At 46.5% G+C, this 12,925-nt stretch overlaps 1 protein-coding gene across 1 annotated transcript in view; it reads right to left on the bottom strand.

The window, feature by feature from the left end:
- Nucleotides 1–12,925, bottom strand: part of CSMD1 (CUB and Sushi multiple domains 1) — a gene marked incomplete at both ends in the record, with an annotated part of 1,981,616 nt that overhangs the window by 37,698 nt on the left and 1,930,993 nt on the right. The window contains 3 exons of the mRNA XM_080796866.1: nt 298–486; nt 9,606–9,779; nt 11,175–11,348. Coding sequence (XP_080652992.1) covers nt 298–486; nt 9,606–9,779; nt 11,175–11,348 — 537 coding nt within the window. The remainder of the gene's footprint in view (nt 1–297; nt 487–9,605; nt 9,780–11,174; nt 11,349–12,925) is intronic.

Here is a 12,925-nt window from a genome sequence, read left to right on the forward strand (position 1 = left end):
GCCAGGCTCGAGTAGAGGACGGGCTGTAACAAGCAGAGACAAACTCAGGAGGGGTCTGAGTGCTGCCCAACACACCCGGGTCCGTTTCTCTCTGAAGCCGGGTAGGAGAACATGCCAGTGTCCCCTCTCCTTTGTGACCCTTAAACGAGTCTGAGTTCTAATTTGTGATTTCTGGCTAGTCGATAAAGATACCATATAACTTATATAACTTATAAAGACTTAAAATGTTGTTGTCGTTGCTCTCCAGGTAGTCTTAGGGGCTCGGAGGCACAAGAATCCAAAATAACCTGCACTTACCTAGACACTTGGGTCGAGAACGATCCCATAGGCCGTTAGCCATGCAGGTTAAGGCGGAGGACCCCAACAGGTAAAACCCCTTCTTGCAATGGTACATGACACTCATTCCGTATTCAAAGCTCTCAGGGAAATTCTGTTGCCCGTGACGAATGGCATTTTCCACAAAGCCTGGATCCGAGCAGTTCACCACTAGAGGGAAAAAAAGTAGACATCATTTAGCTGCACTCAGAAACAAAAGAGATCTGCAGAAAGGGCCGCTCCTCGCTCGTCAGGGGAGACAGTTTGTAAGACGACGGCATCGGAGTGATGGCTGTCATTGGACTGTCCTCCTTCCAGATTCTACTTCCTGCTCCGGGCCACCATGCTTCAAAAACTGTCCAGCGGTCTCTCTGCTACCCTGGCAATTTTAAGGACGTGAGGCTCATTTCCTCTACTTATTTCTTAAGCAGAGACGTCAACGTAAAGTCTAAAATTCATTTCCCTGGTTCAGGTTTTATGCTATAAAAATGTTGAACTAGAACCCGTTCAAGTTTGTCTCCTTGCTGTATTTTTCCGGGGGGGGGGGGGCTAGTATTTAAGGCCTTCTGTAGCAGGGTCTTAATCACCCCATGGATTAATTAATGCTTCAGTATGTGTGCCTGGAGTCATTTCTGCTGCTTGAGGCATGCAAATAAAATGACAATTCTCGCATCCACCCTCCATAGAAATGGAAATCAAGCTGGCCCCCGAAGGAAGCCTCTTCCTCCTTTAGAGAGGGCCCGCAGAGGAAGGGTCCGCTGTGGCACGGGGACATGCTCTGGTTAATCTGAATGGCACTCTATAGCCTGAATGTGTCTTGGCTTCTGTGAGGGAATTAGCAATGCGCTTTTGCAGGTGCAGAGGAACAGAAAGAACCCCTGATTATCTCATGCTTCGACCCCCACACCAGTGAACGACACAGCTGCTGGGAAAGCTGCACTCTCTCCAGATATTTCTGGCTCAGAAAGGGGCCGTTCAGCTAATTCTCAGGCAGTCACAGCAAGTCACAGGGTCCCAGCGGCCCGGGGCAAACCCTTTACCCTATCTGTGCATTTGATTTCCTCTTTGTGGTGAGGAGGAAGGTGTGGGGCAGAAGGGAGGATCACAAAGACCCCTTTGAGCTCTGGGAAATAGCATTCTGTGCTTTTCAGAACAACTCTGAGCTTATAGAAGAAAGACTCAAGTTCTTTTGAGCCAAAACAAAAAAATGTTTATGGAGCACAGACAGATAATTGTAAGCTCCCTAACGCATTACATCCACAATAAAAGGATCACCAAACCCACAGAAATAGCAGGAATTCCCCACCTGAAGAACCTCTAGTGCCCTTGAATGATTAACGATTTCTTATATTCTGAAAAACAACTGCCTGGGTGGGGTCTGGCACTTGGCCTTGTGTGTTCTGCCCAGGAGACGGAAACGGCTCCCTAGTGTTAACACCTTCTGAGGCAGCAACGTGTCTCCTGGGCCTGCGTGCTGAAGACAGGGTCTGTTGTGTCTGTGCTTATGCTCCTCTCGGGACACCTTCCAGAACGCAGTATCAGAGCCTTCGGCCGTGAGGGCAGAGGTGACCTGCAGGGATGGTACTGAGCTGGTTCTCAGACGCTTCTGCCCGGACACCCAGCAGAGTCCCAGCCCTGCAGGGGTCTCCGCATGGTCCCACTGAGCTCCTGTGTTTCTTTCTTTGTACTTTAATGGTTCGCCCCAGGGAATCCTGTGGTGGGAGAGAAGGTGGGGGCAGGAGTAACCCGATTTATTTGTCTGCAACGGTGGGCCCTCTGAGCATCTGTGTCATGTCGTGCATGGGTGAGCCCACCACTTTTTTTTTTTTTTTTTTGTTGGGGGGAGCGTACCTCCTGCTGGAAGTCTTAGCTTCCAATATTAATTTATGGGCTGTGCACGGAGCCTCCTCTCTACATACACTCCTTACGCTTGGAGAAGTTCTCTTTAAAAACACTCAAGCTAGGGGTGCCTGAGTGGCTCGGTGAAGCGTCTGCCTTCAGCTCAGGTCATGATCTCAGGGTCCTGGGACCTGCCCGGCATCAGGCTCCCTGCTCATGGGGAGATGGCTTCTCCCTCTCCTCCCCTCTCCCGCTCTCTCTCTCTCTCTCTCAAATAAGCCAACAAAATCTTTAAAAAAATACTCATGCTGACAAATAGAGATAAAAACATTTTACACCCTCTGACTTACACTTTTAAAAATATATTCCTTGTTAAACTTTCCTGAGTACTAATTGTCCTTTTTATCTCATATTGGCCTAAATCTGCTCGTGCGTGGTTTTGGCGCTGTCCTGTCGAATGAGTCTCACACAGCTGCAGTCGGACACAGCTTATCCACAAACGCTCTCGTCTGATTATCGAGTGTGTGGATAATCTGACTAATGAAACAGGAGAACGCCAGTTTTTGAAATGCGATTTGCTTATTATTGGATCTGATTTACTCTGCGCTCAGTCTCTAGGAGGGATTCTCTTTCCCTTGGCATGGTGCTCCCCGTGGGGCGCCGCCAAACACTCCGACTCTGGGCCCGGTTCCACCCCGTCCGGCTCGGTCACCTGCCGCGCACCATCTCGGTAGACACCAGCGTCATTCACCGGCTCTACCTTGCCCCGCCGCTCTGCTCCCTCATCAGGCCCTGGGATCAGCACCTGACCCAGGTCCAAGTTCTGTGTGTGACTCAAAGCAACAACCATGTTTTCATGGAAAAGCTCTTTGACGACGAGGGGAAATGACAGATCTCAGTCCCAGGTACTCTCTCCAGCTTTTGAAAAATAGGAATTAGGCCACTCATTTCTGACGGGTTGTGGAAATGTAAAGTAAAAAGCAGTTACAGAGTATGCAGGCAAGCTGGCCTCAGCCACTAAAAGCATGGACCCGGGGTCGTCTGGACAGTGAAACTCCTACGGTACTTCCCTAGGCTTGTTGTGGATTTGGTCCTATCCTGTTGTTTCCTGGGACAATCTGAAAATCTCAGTTGCTTCTGAGCTGACTAAAGCCGTTCTGAGTTCCATCTCCTGGTTCTCAGAAACAATTTTCATAGTAAATTCTTACATTACACACAACACATTTCCTTGCATGCTTTTTACATCATTTATCCACTCATTAAAATGTATTAATTCATCATTAATAAAAAGTTTTATAAAGTGGGACTGGGGAAGTAGACAAACCAGAAGAGACTCTTACTATCAGGAAACAAACTGAGGGTTGCTGGGGGGCTGGGGGCAGGAGGGCTGGGGGGGGGCTGGGGGATGGACACTGGGGAGGGTACGTGCTATGGTGAGTGCTGTGAATTGTGTAAGGCTGACGATTCACAGACCTGTACCCCTGAAACAAATAATACATTGTATGTTAATTAAAAAAATAATAAAAATAAATTAAAATAGCACACAAAAAAGTTTGTAAGGTTTTACTTGGCAGATGTCTGAGATGATGATAACAGAGTCTGGTGATTTTACTTGTATATCCAGAATCTGGTTGGAAATCGGAAACCCAGAACAGAATCCAAAGTGCCTCTCAATCTTCGGTGTCAACGCTATTTCCTACAAATCTAGTGCTCTTACTCTCGGCCACTTCACGGAAGGACAGCTGGCACGGATGAGGCTGCACATATCTGACTTACAGAACCATGTGATCTGGGGATAAGTGTTCATCCAGGAAACCATCACCACCAAATGGGCCATGAACATCCATTTCCTCCCAAAGTTTAGTTTTTGAAAACTAGAAATGAGTAGCCCTGACTTCTTAGATGAAAATTTCCTTTTGTGGAAGATATATATATATATATATTTAATGTCAACATAATTCCTCTGAAAATCTGTGTTTCTATTTCTTTTTGGTCTTTACTCTTGCTTCTTCTGTTTTCTTTTATGGCTCATACAAACCTGTTTGTGAGCAGGAAAATACGAAAATGATGCTTCATAACCTAAGAATAGCTATTTAATTTCAGTGGTGGTGGGAGAAGGGAGTAAGAATGAGTTTATTAAATTTTTTAAAGCACTCATAATTGATTAGAGTTCTGCAGAGTATGTTTTTAAAATGTTTATAATAGGGATGCCTGGGTGGCTCAGTCGGTTGAGCGTCCTGCGCTCGGTTTCGGCTCAGGTCACGATCTCACGATAGTGGGATGGCGCCCAGGGTCAGGCTCTGCCCTCAGCGGGGAATCGGCTTGAGGGTCTCTCTCCTTCTGCCCCTCCTCCCTCCCTCTCTCTCAAATAAATAAGTCTTTAAAAAAATAAAATGTATTCAACAGAAAGAATGGGACAAGGACAAAATATGCAATATTCAGTGCACTGCACAGTATAAACATTTTTGGACTTGTTTACTAACTGGATGAATCAACATTTTAAAAATGGGATTACTGGTCACAGAGAAAAAAAAATGCAAAAAAAGCAACAGCCTTTGAGGACTGTTGTTCAAATACATGAGAGTTACATTTTCATTTTAATCAATACCTGATAAAGTAAGTTTTAGCTGCAATCTAGACACTCGGGTTGATAAAAGTTAAGCACTAATTATCATGGATTGTAATTGATTGCCTGACTTTCCTGAGCGAATAGAAATTTCTGAGGGATGTGGACACGGAGGGAGGACTGAGGACCTACTTGTGCACCAGGCACTTTGTGGAGAATTTCACAATTACCAGTTTCTCTAGAACTCAGGAATATGTGAGGACTGTGCTGAATAAAGCCACAAACATGGAATTGGTTCTTATGTTTCCCTTAATTCGAAAACTTCACCCTTTTAAATTTTGGAAAATATGAGATAATATGATACGACATGATAATATAATACATATGGTATTTCATAGACATATAAATACAATCATATGCATAGTGGTTCGCTAGTAAGTTTTTTTTTTTTTTTTTTACTGCTTCCTTTTTTTATTCCTCTCTAACCATAACCGAAACTTCACTAACTCCATGTTTTCTTAATTTTCTTTATCTTCATGTGTGTAATCACACAGGGACATATATTTTATCATATATATTTGAACTTAAATACCCAATCCTACAAAACCGCAGGTAGAAAGGGAAAAACGTCTAAGGTTTGTATGCAATATGAAAATTATTACGTTAAGAAAGGAAATATTAAGTGAACTACCCTGAAACTCTGTGAAACTTGGCATTTTCACGCAATTGACAGAACCTTTGAGCTTACGGACACCTGTTTTGGAATTTAGGACTTGAAGGCATTAAGAAGCTTGTATACAGAAACAGGGGTCTCCAGGACAGTGTGAGGACATTCTTAAATCATCTGATTCTTAAAATGGGTGGGAGACACCGGTTTTCACAACTTCTCATGAAATCTGCAACCATATTCTGTTTTATGTACTTCTCCCCGAGAGCCAAAACTACTAACACAAAACATCCCTTCTTTCATATTCCTAGTCCTCTTGGCAAAGATAGCATTCGCGGCTGAGTATTAAGCATCGTAGCTAGTGTCCTGGATGTGAGCCTTCTGACCGACCCCAGACGCTGCAGGCTCAGGCACGGCTTGTCCCTTTGAAGGGCTGAGTCTGAGAACAATGAGGGGGCCCCAGCATGGAGACAGACGCTGTAGAAATATCTATGTCTCTGTAATGTGGCCTCACATCAGCACAGATTTACTCGTAGTTCCCCTCCAAAGTTCTGGGCGGAATTCCTCTTTCACATCAGGAACTAACTGAATGTTGTAGGATGACCCCAAATTCCACGATTCACTGACCTACAATCAGACACTTGAGAACTAGAAATGATCCGGAACTTGGGAGAAGAAATCAAGCCCAACAGCTTGCATGAGCTGTGACACCCTAAAACCTCTGTGGACTTATTCCAGGAATCATGTGAGATAAGAATCAGGTTGTATTACGGTATACAGTACAAATCCCTGGAAATTTTGTTTAAAAAGCAGCTATTTCTGTTACCTTCAACTTTTTGAGCTTTATGCTATTTTTTTTTTCCTAAGGCTTCACCACCTTTATGAGCCCGTCCTCTTTGAAATTAGGCTTTTTCATGGTTTTATACTGAACATGTAAATTCTGAACCTTAGATCCTGTCTCTTAGCTTGTAAATGAAGAAAACAAAACAATAGAGAACAGGAAGCAGTAAGCAAGGCATCTTGGAGGTGTTCTAGTGACTCCCAGTGCACTCATCACCCGGAGGACAGCATCTACCAGCCATCCCCCCAGCCCCGCCTTCATCAAAGGCCGCGGATGTAGCAGCTTTCCGAATGGACCACACATTTAACAGTTCTACGCTGTAAAAGACAGTGCCGAGAGAATGAAAAGACAAGCCACAGCGAAGGAGGTAACGAATGAAGGACGATTAATCCGAAATATACAAAGAACTCTTAAAATTCAACGATAAGACAATAAGCAACCCAAGCACAAACTGGATCACAGACCTTAACAGACACCTGCCTAAGGAAGGTACCCAGAAGGCAGAAAAGCACAGGGCAGTGGCCCCACAACGTATGTCCTCAGCGAAATGCAAATTAAAATAACAAGGAGAGCCACTACACACCTATGAGAAGGGCCAAAGTCCAGGAGACTGACACCAAGAGCTGTTAAGGACAGGAGCCAGGGGACCCTCCCCCATCGCTGGCAGGAATGCATCATGGTGTGGCCACGTTGGAAGACCCTTGGTGGTTTCTCACAAAATTAAACATGCTCTTACCCTACAATCCAGTAGTCATGCTTCTGGGCATTTACCCAAAGGAGTTGAAAACTCAAGTCCACACAAAAACCACTATGTTACCTCTATTTACCGAAACCAAGATGCCTTTCAGTAGGTGAAGGGTAAATAAACCCTTGTCCGTCCAGACAATGGAGGATCATTCAGCACAAGAAAGAAATGAGCTGCCCAGCGTGAAAAGGTACCTGGGACTCTTCCATGCATATCGCTAAGTGAAAGAAGCCCGTCTAATCTAATCTATCCCAGCCTCATTTCAACTCTACGACCTTCTCCATTAGGCCAAACTATGGAGACGGTAGAAAGATTGGTAGTTGCCGACAGTTAATTGGGGAGAGAGGGATGAACAGGTGGGGTGGTGTGGATTTTTAGGGTGGTCAGTCTACATTGTATGATACTCTCAGAGGGGATACAGGTTATTATGTCTCGGTCCAAACCTATACAGTGAATGACACGAACAGTGACCCTGTTGTACACCATGGGCTCTGGACGAAGATGACATGTCCGTGGGGGTTCATGAATTGTAGCACACACTGTCTATGGGGATACTGATAGTGGGGGAGGCTCTGCACCTGCGTGGGGAGGGGGCACACAGGAAATCTGCTTCTTCTGCTTAATTTTTCTATTAGTTTATCACATTTATTTTCTACGCTCTGAAAAATAAAGTCTGCTAAAAAATTAAGTACCTTCCTATTTGTTAAAAAAAGGGAGAAAGGTAAGAAAAGGCAAAACGAAGACTGAAGAGGTGACTGTCCATTCCAGCATTGTGCTGTGCCCGAGGCAGCTACAGGACAGCATCTAAAACCCTGAAAACAATTAATAAATGATAGCATTTAATTTCTAGTCCTCTTCATTGGTATAGGTTAGAGGAAAACGGAATATAAATCCCAAAAAAGGTCTGATCGTGAAAAGCCCCCAACTGGAGTTCATTCTGTCTTTCGTCCAGCAAGAAGATGTCACGTGTCCCATGGACCATGTCTCGGCGTCGGTGCATGACACTCCCCCCCCCCCCCCCACAACTAGCTCACTGCCCTGGTCCTCTTCACTGTGTCTCGTTAAAGCTGTGAAATCCCGTCACCTGTCTCGGTACTGACAGTGTGCAGGACAGCATTTGGAACATAGCACGAGCTTCAAGACGTTATAGTCGGCTGCATAGGAGGGCTTTGGGGAGCAGACGGAGAGTCCGATGGACCTACGCCCTCAGTGCACACTCCGTCTGTACCCCGACATGAGGATAAGTTGGGCCCATGCTTATGGGCATTCATCTTTAATCCTTGTTTCAGTTGTGCTATATTTTTCCTGCCCTATAGGTAGAGAAAACCGTCTGATTGAAATTGGTTAATCTTTTTCTCAATCGCTATAGCCACGCGGACGCACGGCCGGCGCCGCAGCTCTGTCTTCCCGCGGCTGCTCGCGTCCTCGCCGGTTCTTGCCCGAATGTGTGCGTCTTGCTTCCCTGGGAGAGGCGAGACATGAGGGGCATCCTTGCCGCGCACGGCGCGTTCAGGGCTGAGAGGAGAGACGCCACACAGAAGCCAGCCTTAGGGGACAAAGCTGTCCCCTAACCCCACTCACCCTTCACCCTGGCCCCCGGCTCATGCGGTTGATGGTAAGAGTGAGGAAGGTAAACTCGCTAGTTTCCCAGCCGACCATGCCAACCACCCAGTGAGCAGACCAGCGAGGGGCTGTCCTGTAAGAACCCGAGGAGAAAGTGCGCCCCACGCCCAACCACGCCACAGACAGAAGCCTGTTTTCTGGGGAAAGTGGGGACAAGGGGACCAAGGGGCCTTTCTCTCTCCTCTACACTGAAATAGGGTGAATCGAACACTAGCGTTTGGAGGGAAGTGAAATTAGGAGACGTCGCTTCATTTAGACGTCAAGGCCGGCACTCCACCCGACACTGGGACCAGGACTCCACAGCTTGTTACCAAGCTCACGCAACGATTTTTATAAAAATGGCTTCGATCCTTTGTGCTGCCGTCTTATCTGGATGTGGCCTCCTTGGGAGCCCGCTGGGCAGGAGGGTGCTGTCAGCGAGAGGAAAACGCGTTCAGTATCTGGCTCTCATACCACAGCGGCCATAAGCATCCTTCACCTTCACACTTGAGTCTGACTGACTCCCCGTCAGCGCACGAGACGTTTTAATGAAAAGCACAAAAGCAGAAACTTACATATTACGGGCTCAAACATCTAGAAATACAGAAGCTCCAAAATAGCATTTTCTGGAAAATTCAGGTTTTAGCCTAGATCTGTGTGGCAATTAAAAAAAAAAAATGAATGAAAAAAAAAAGAGAGAGAGATTTGAAAGCCATGAGAACTTCTCAGTGGATCTGTATGTCTAGAAGATCCAAATGCAGAGGTGCCGTCTGGATGCGTGGACGGTCAAAGAGAAACAGAGGAAGACAGGCGCGCCTGAGTGAGCGTCCCCGGCCCTCCCGCTCGAGCCCCTGGCCGGAGCCAGCAAAGACCGTGGAGGGATTTGTGCTTTATCGTCACAAATGTCTCCCGACCCGAGCACTGAAAGCGTCTGCGGTGTCCTGTGCCTTGACATGAAGCCTCACGCCCACAGGTACCTCCGTCGGCCGCTACCCTCAGCTTGCAGGCTCGTTCCCGGAGCCTCTCCTACCTCGACAGGTGGGCAGAGCGCTGCTCCACTGGCCGTTGCTCCGACACTGGGCTCGGGCGGCGCCCTGCAGCAGGTGGCCGGCACTACAGGTGAAGTTCACCACGTCGTTCAGGTTGAACTCGCTGCCGTTGGTGAACCCGTGCGCGGGGTTCCCGGGGTGGCCACAGGTGATGGCTGCAGAGGAACACAGGCCCTCGTCAGGGTCAGAAAACACCCAGGCGGTCGCCCTCCCCTGGAATTCCTCCTCCATAGACTTACAAGTACGTTACAAATCCCACGTAGGTCTGGAAGGGGAAACCACCGGGAAGGACTGTATGGGGACCCACCGGTTTATAACATAATTGTGGAAAACCACCAACACTGGCAAATGAGTGCGCTTTCTTCAGCGTGATAATTATTCTCACGCCAGGACAGAGTACTGAATGACTCAGTAAGAAAGCAGTAGAAAACGAGAGGTGCTAAAATTCTTAAATTCATGACAAAGTTTGAACACCTCTTTTTAGAACACACCAGCCAATTTTGTGCAGCCCTTGTTTTGAAACATTTTGGGGCTTGGCTGATGACTTAAGTTGCATATGCATACGTTATTCCGATATCAACTGAAACACCATGAAATTAGCAAAATAAGTGTGTGTGTTCAAACAGTACTTCCTTTGACAATCCCAATCCTAGGATCTTTTGACATGTAGTGAAGTGTCATTAATGTCACGCCCTAAATAACAGCCATACAAATCCCAAACATATCCTTCTGTGGCCCTTTCAAAAGAAACACATCACAGTCATAAAACTGGTGGTTTCCTCCTCATTTATCTTGTCAACAGCTCTTTCTCCTAAGCAAAGCTTTCACCCTTGAACTCTGCACAGTCCCCACGGCACCATCCCAGAGAATTTCTGTCATTATCCTGGAACTATATCAACATTTCCTTTGTTTAATTCACGGGAAAATAAAGAATATACTAGAGGAAAAAAACCCAATTGACTTAAAATAAATGTTGCAATGGAGAGTACACCGTCTTCTAAAAATACAGGTCCGTATTTACCTTGGATGGTATAAAATTTGAAGACAGTCATTAAATAGTTTTACCTCTTTCTGTTAAAGGAGGGACTGCTTACAAACTCTGTGTTCTTGATGAAACAATGACAAAAATAGAAAAGAACACAGAAGGGGAAGGGCGTGAGGCTATTCTGGGGACTCGGCAAAGCCAACCCGCAGACAGACTCAGCGTCTCTGCCTCCCATAATTAGCTTCTATTTCCACCTGGTTGATCCTGGGATAAAATCAGGAAAATGAGTGCATGACATCACTCGTCCTGGGATCTGTTTGCGAAGAGTTAGGGAGCACATCCACTGTGCACAGCGGTCTGGAGACACAAAAAGGAAAGCGAACTGGGAAGTGGATGGGACAGAAGAGGGAAGCCGTGCCCATAGCATCTCTCTCAGCACAGGTGAGAGGGACGCTTCTCCACTCTCGTTCCCTCCGGAGGTTGTACATGTGTGTGGTATTACGTCACACCGAGAGAAAACGTCACTGAAGGAAGCACCTGCTGAACTGGTTCCCAGCATACTTACGGACGCAGACCGGGGTCTGTCCTGACCACTTGTGGTCTTGCAGGCATATCCGAACCGACGTCCCCACCAGCCTGAAGCCAGGATTGCATTGATAAACCACAGTGTCCCTGTAACTGAAGCCGTCCCCGCTGATGTGACCATTCACAATCGGATCCGGGGAGCCGCAGTGGCCGGCTACAAACACAAGTAAAACCAATAAACACATTTTGGGGATTTTGTCTTTTAGGAAAGTACTGCATTCACAGTTTGTTTACCTTTATTGGTAAGTGAATAACATCACTGAGTGCCTAATTTATTGGAATTTCTCCCATTTACATTTATTTTTGTTTGATAAAATTTTTTTCTTTGAAATTATTCATTTTTTTCTCAACAATCATGGGTAGCGACTGATATTTCAAATAATGAAATTGCTAACAAATATGAGCTGCTAATGAAATTATTCCCCCAATTATGGTTTCTCCAATTACAGTTTCCTCATGCATTTATTTTACTTCTGTTTCTTACTGAGATTTTATGTCATTTGTCTTGTTATGGTATTTCCAAATAAAAGCCATAAAAGGGGAAGAGAGGGGTTAATATGGATCAGTTTCGTAGCCTATTAAACGTGGAAGGTCAGGAGAAGGATGCTAAGGATTTCAGTGTCAGACAGTGGATTGTTAAACTATTTGTGAAATTTCAAAGGCAAGATGAACACCAGAAACTATGCTTGGTTTCAAACATGTGCTCCTGCTTAGGTTAGAACCAGCGTCGAGGTGGAACTGGCCTGTGAGCGGTTGAAAGAAGAGTCTAGCACACAGGGAAGGAAGGGAGCCTGAAGACAGGGTAGGCTTAGGGGAAGCGGGACCGTAGATGTTACTGAAGCCCAAGGTGCCTAGGCTTGAGGATGAACCGTGCACATAGTGGGAACAGAGAAGGTGGGACGATGAGACAGGGGCGGACATTCACACTTAAAGGGAGGAGAAAGGCACGGAGGGGAAGGAATCTGAACTCTAAGAAGATGATTACTTGGCGAACGTGGTGTCAGATAAGCTTCAACAACAGACAGCAACCATGTGGAGAAGGAAGTAAAGGGATATTCAGTTCTTTGTGAGAGAAGGTTGGAATGGTGATGGAGATTCTTGGCTTGACTCAACTTTTGCCCAGGTCCTCAGCCTTCTCATAGGTCTATCCATGCCCCATCCTGGAAAATCGAGTTCTAGCAAAAACTCCGCTGAGTCAGGTTACTAAGAAGCCCCCACCCTCCGTAACTGATGGGCTCCCTCCCCATCCCCCTCCAACCCCCAGGTGAGGTCTGCTCACTCGCCCTGACTTCAGCAAGGTCCTGCTAGGTCATGTTAGCCAGAACCCTTACCCCTGACATTTCCTGCTGGAGATTTCCCATCCGGGACCCCAGCTCTCCTTGGCTGTAACCATCACTCCCCAGGCAACGTTAAGAGCTGAGGTGCGTTACTGCCCTCCACTGGAAAATCCACTGTGACTCTGACCCTGTGGTAGTGGTCCAGAACACAGTCTGCCTTTCCATTCTAATCTAGCGTCCTTCACCATTTTTTCCCCTTCAAGAACCACAAGGTGCTACGTGGCACAGAGGCAACGTGGACGGGCAGGGCGAGGTGTTTCTGTCAGTCTCTCCATTCTCCTTTCCAAGTTCTTCCCTGTCCTTCTGTTCTGTCCTCCTTCCTCTTCACCTGTCTCCCTTCCCTTCCCCTCCCAGCCTCTCCCTTCCTCTCCTATGGAGAGAGTATCTTACTGGT

Source organism: Martes martes (assembly GCF_963455335.1).
Source record: "Martes martes genome assembly, chromosome: 2".
NCBI lineage: Eukaryota > Metazoa > Chordata > Mammalia > Carnivora > Mustelidae > Martes > Martes martes.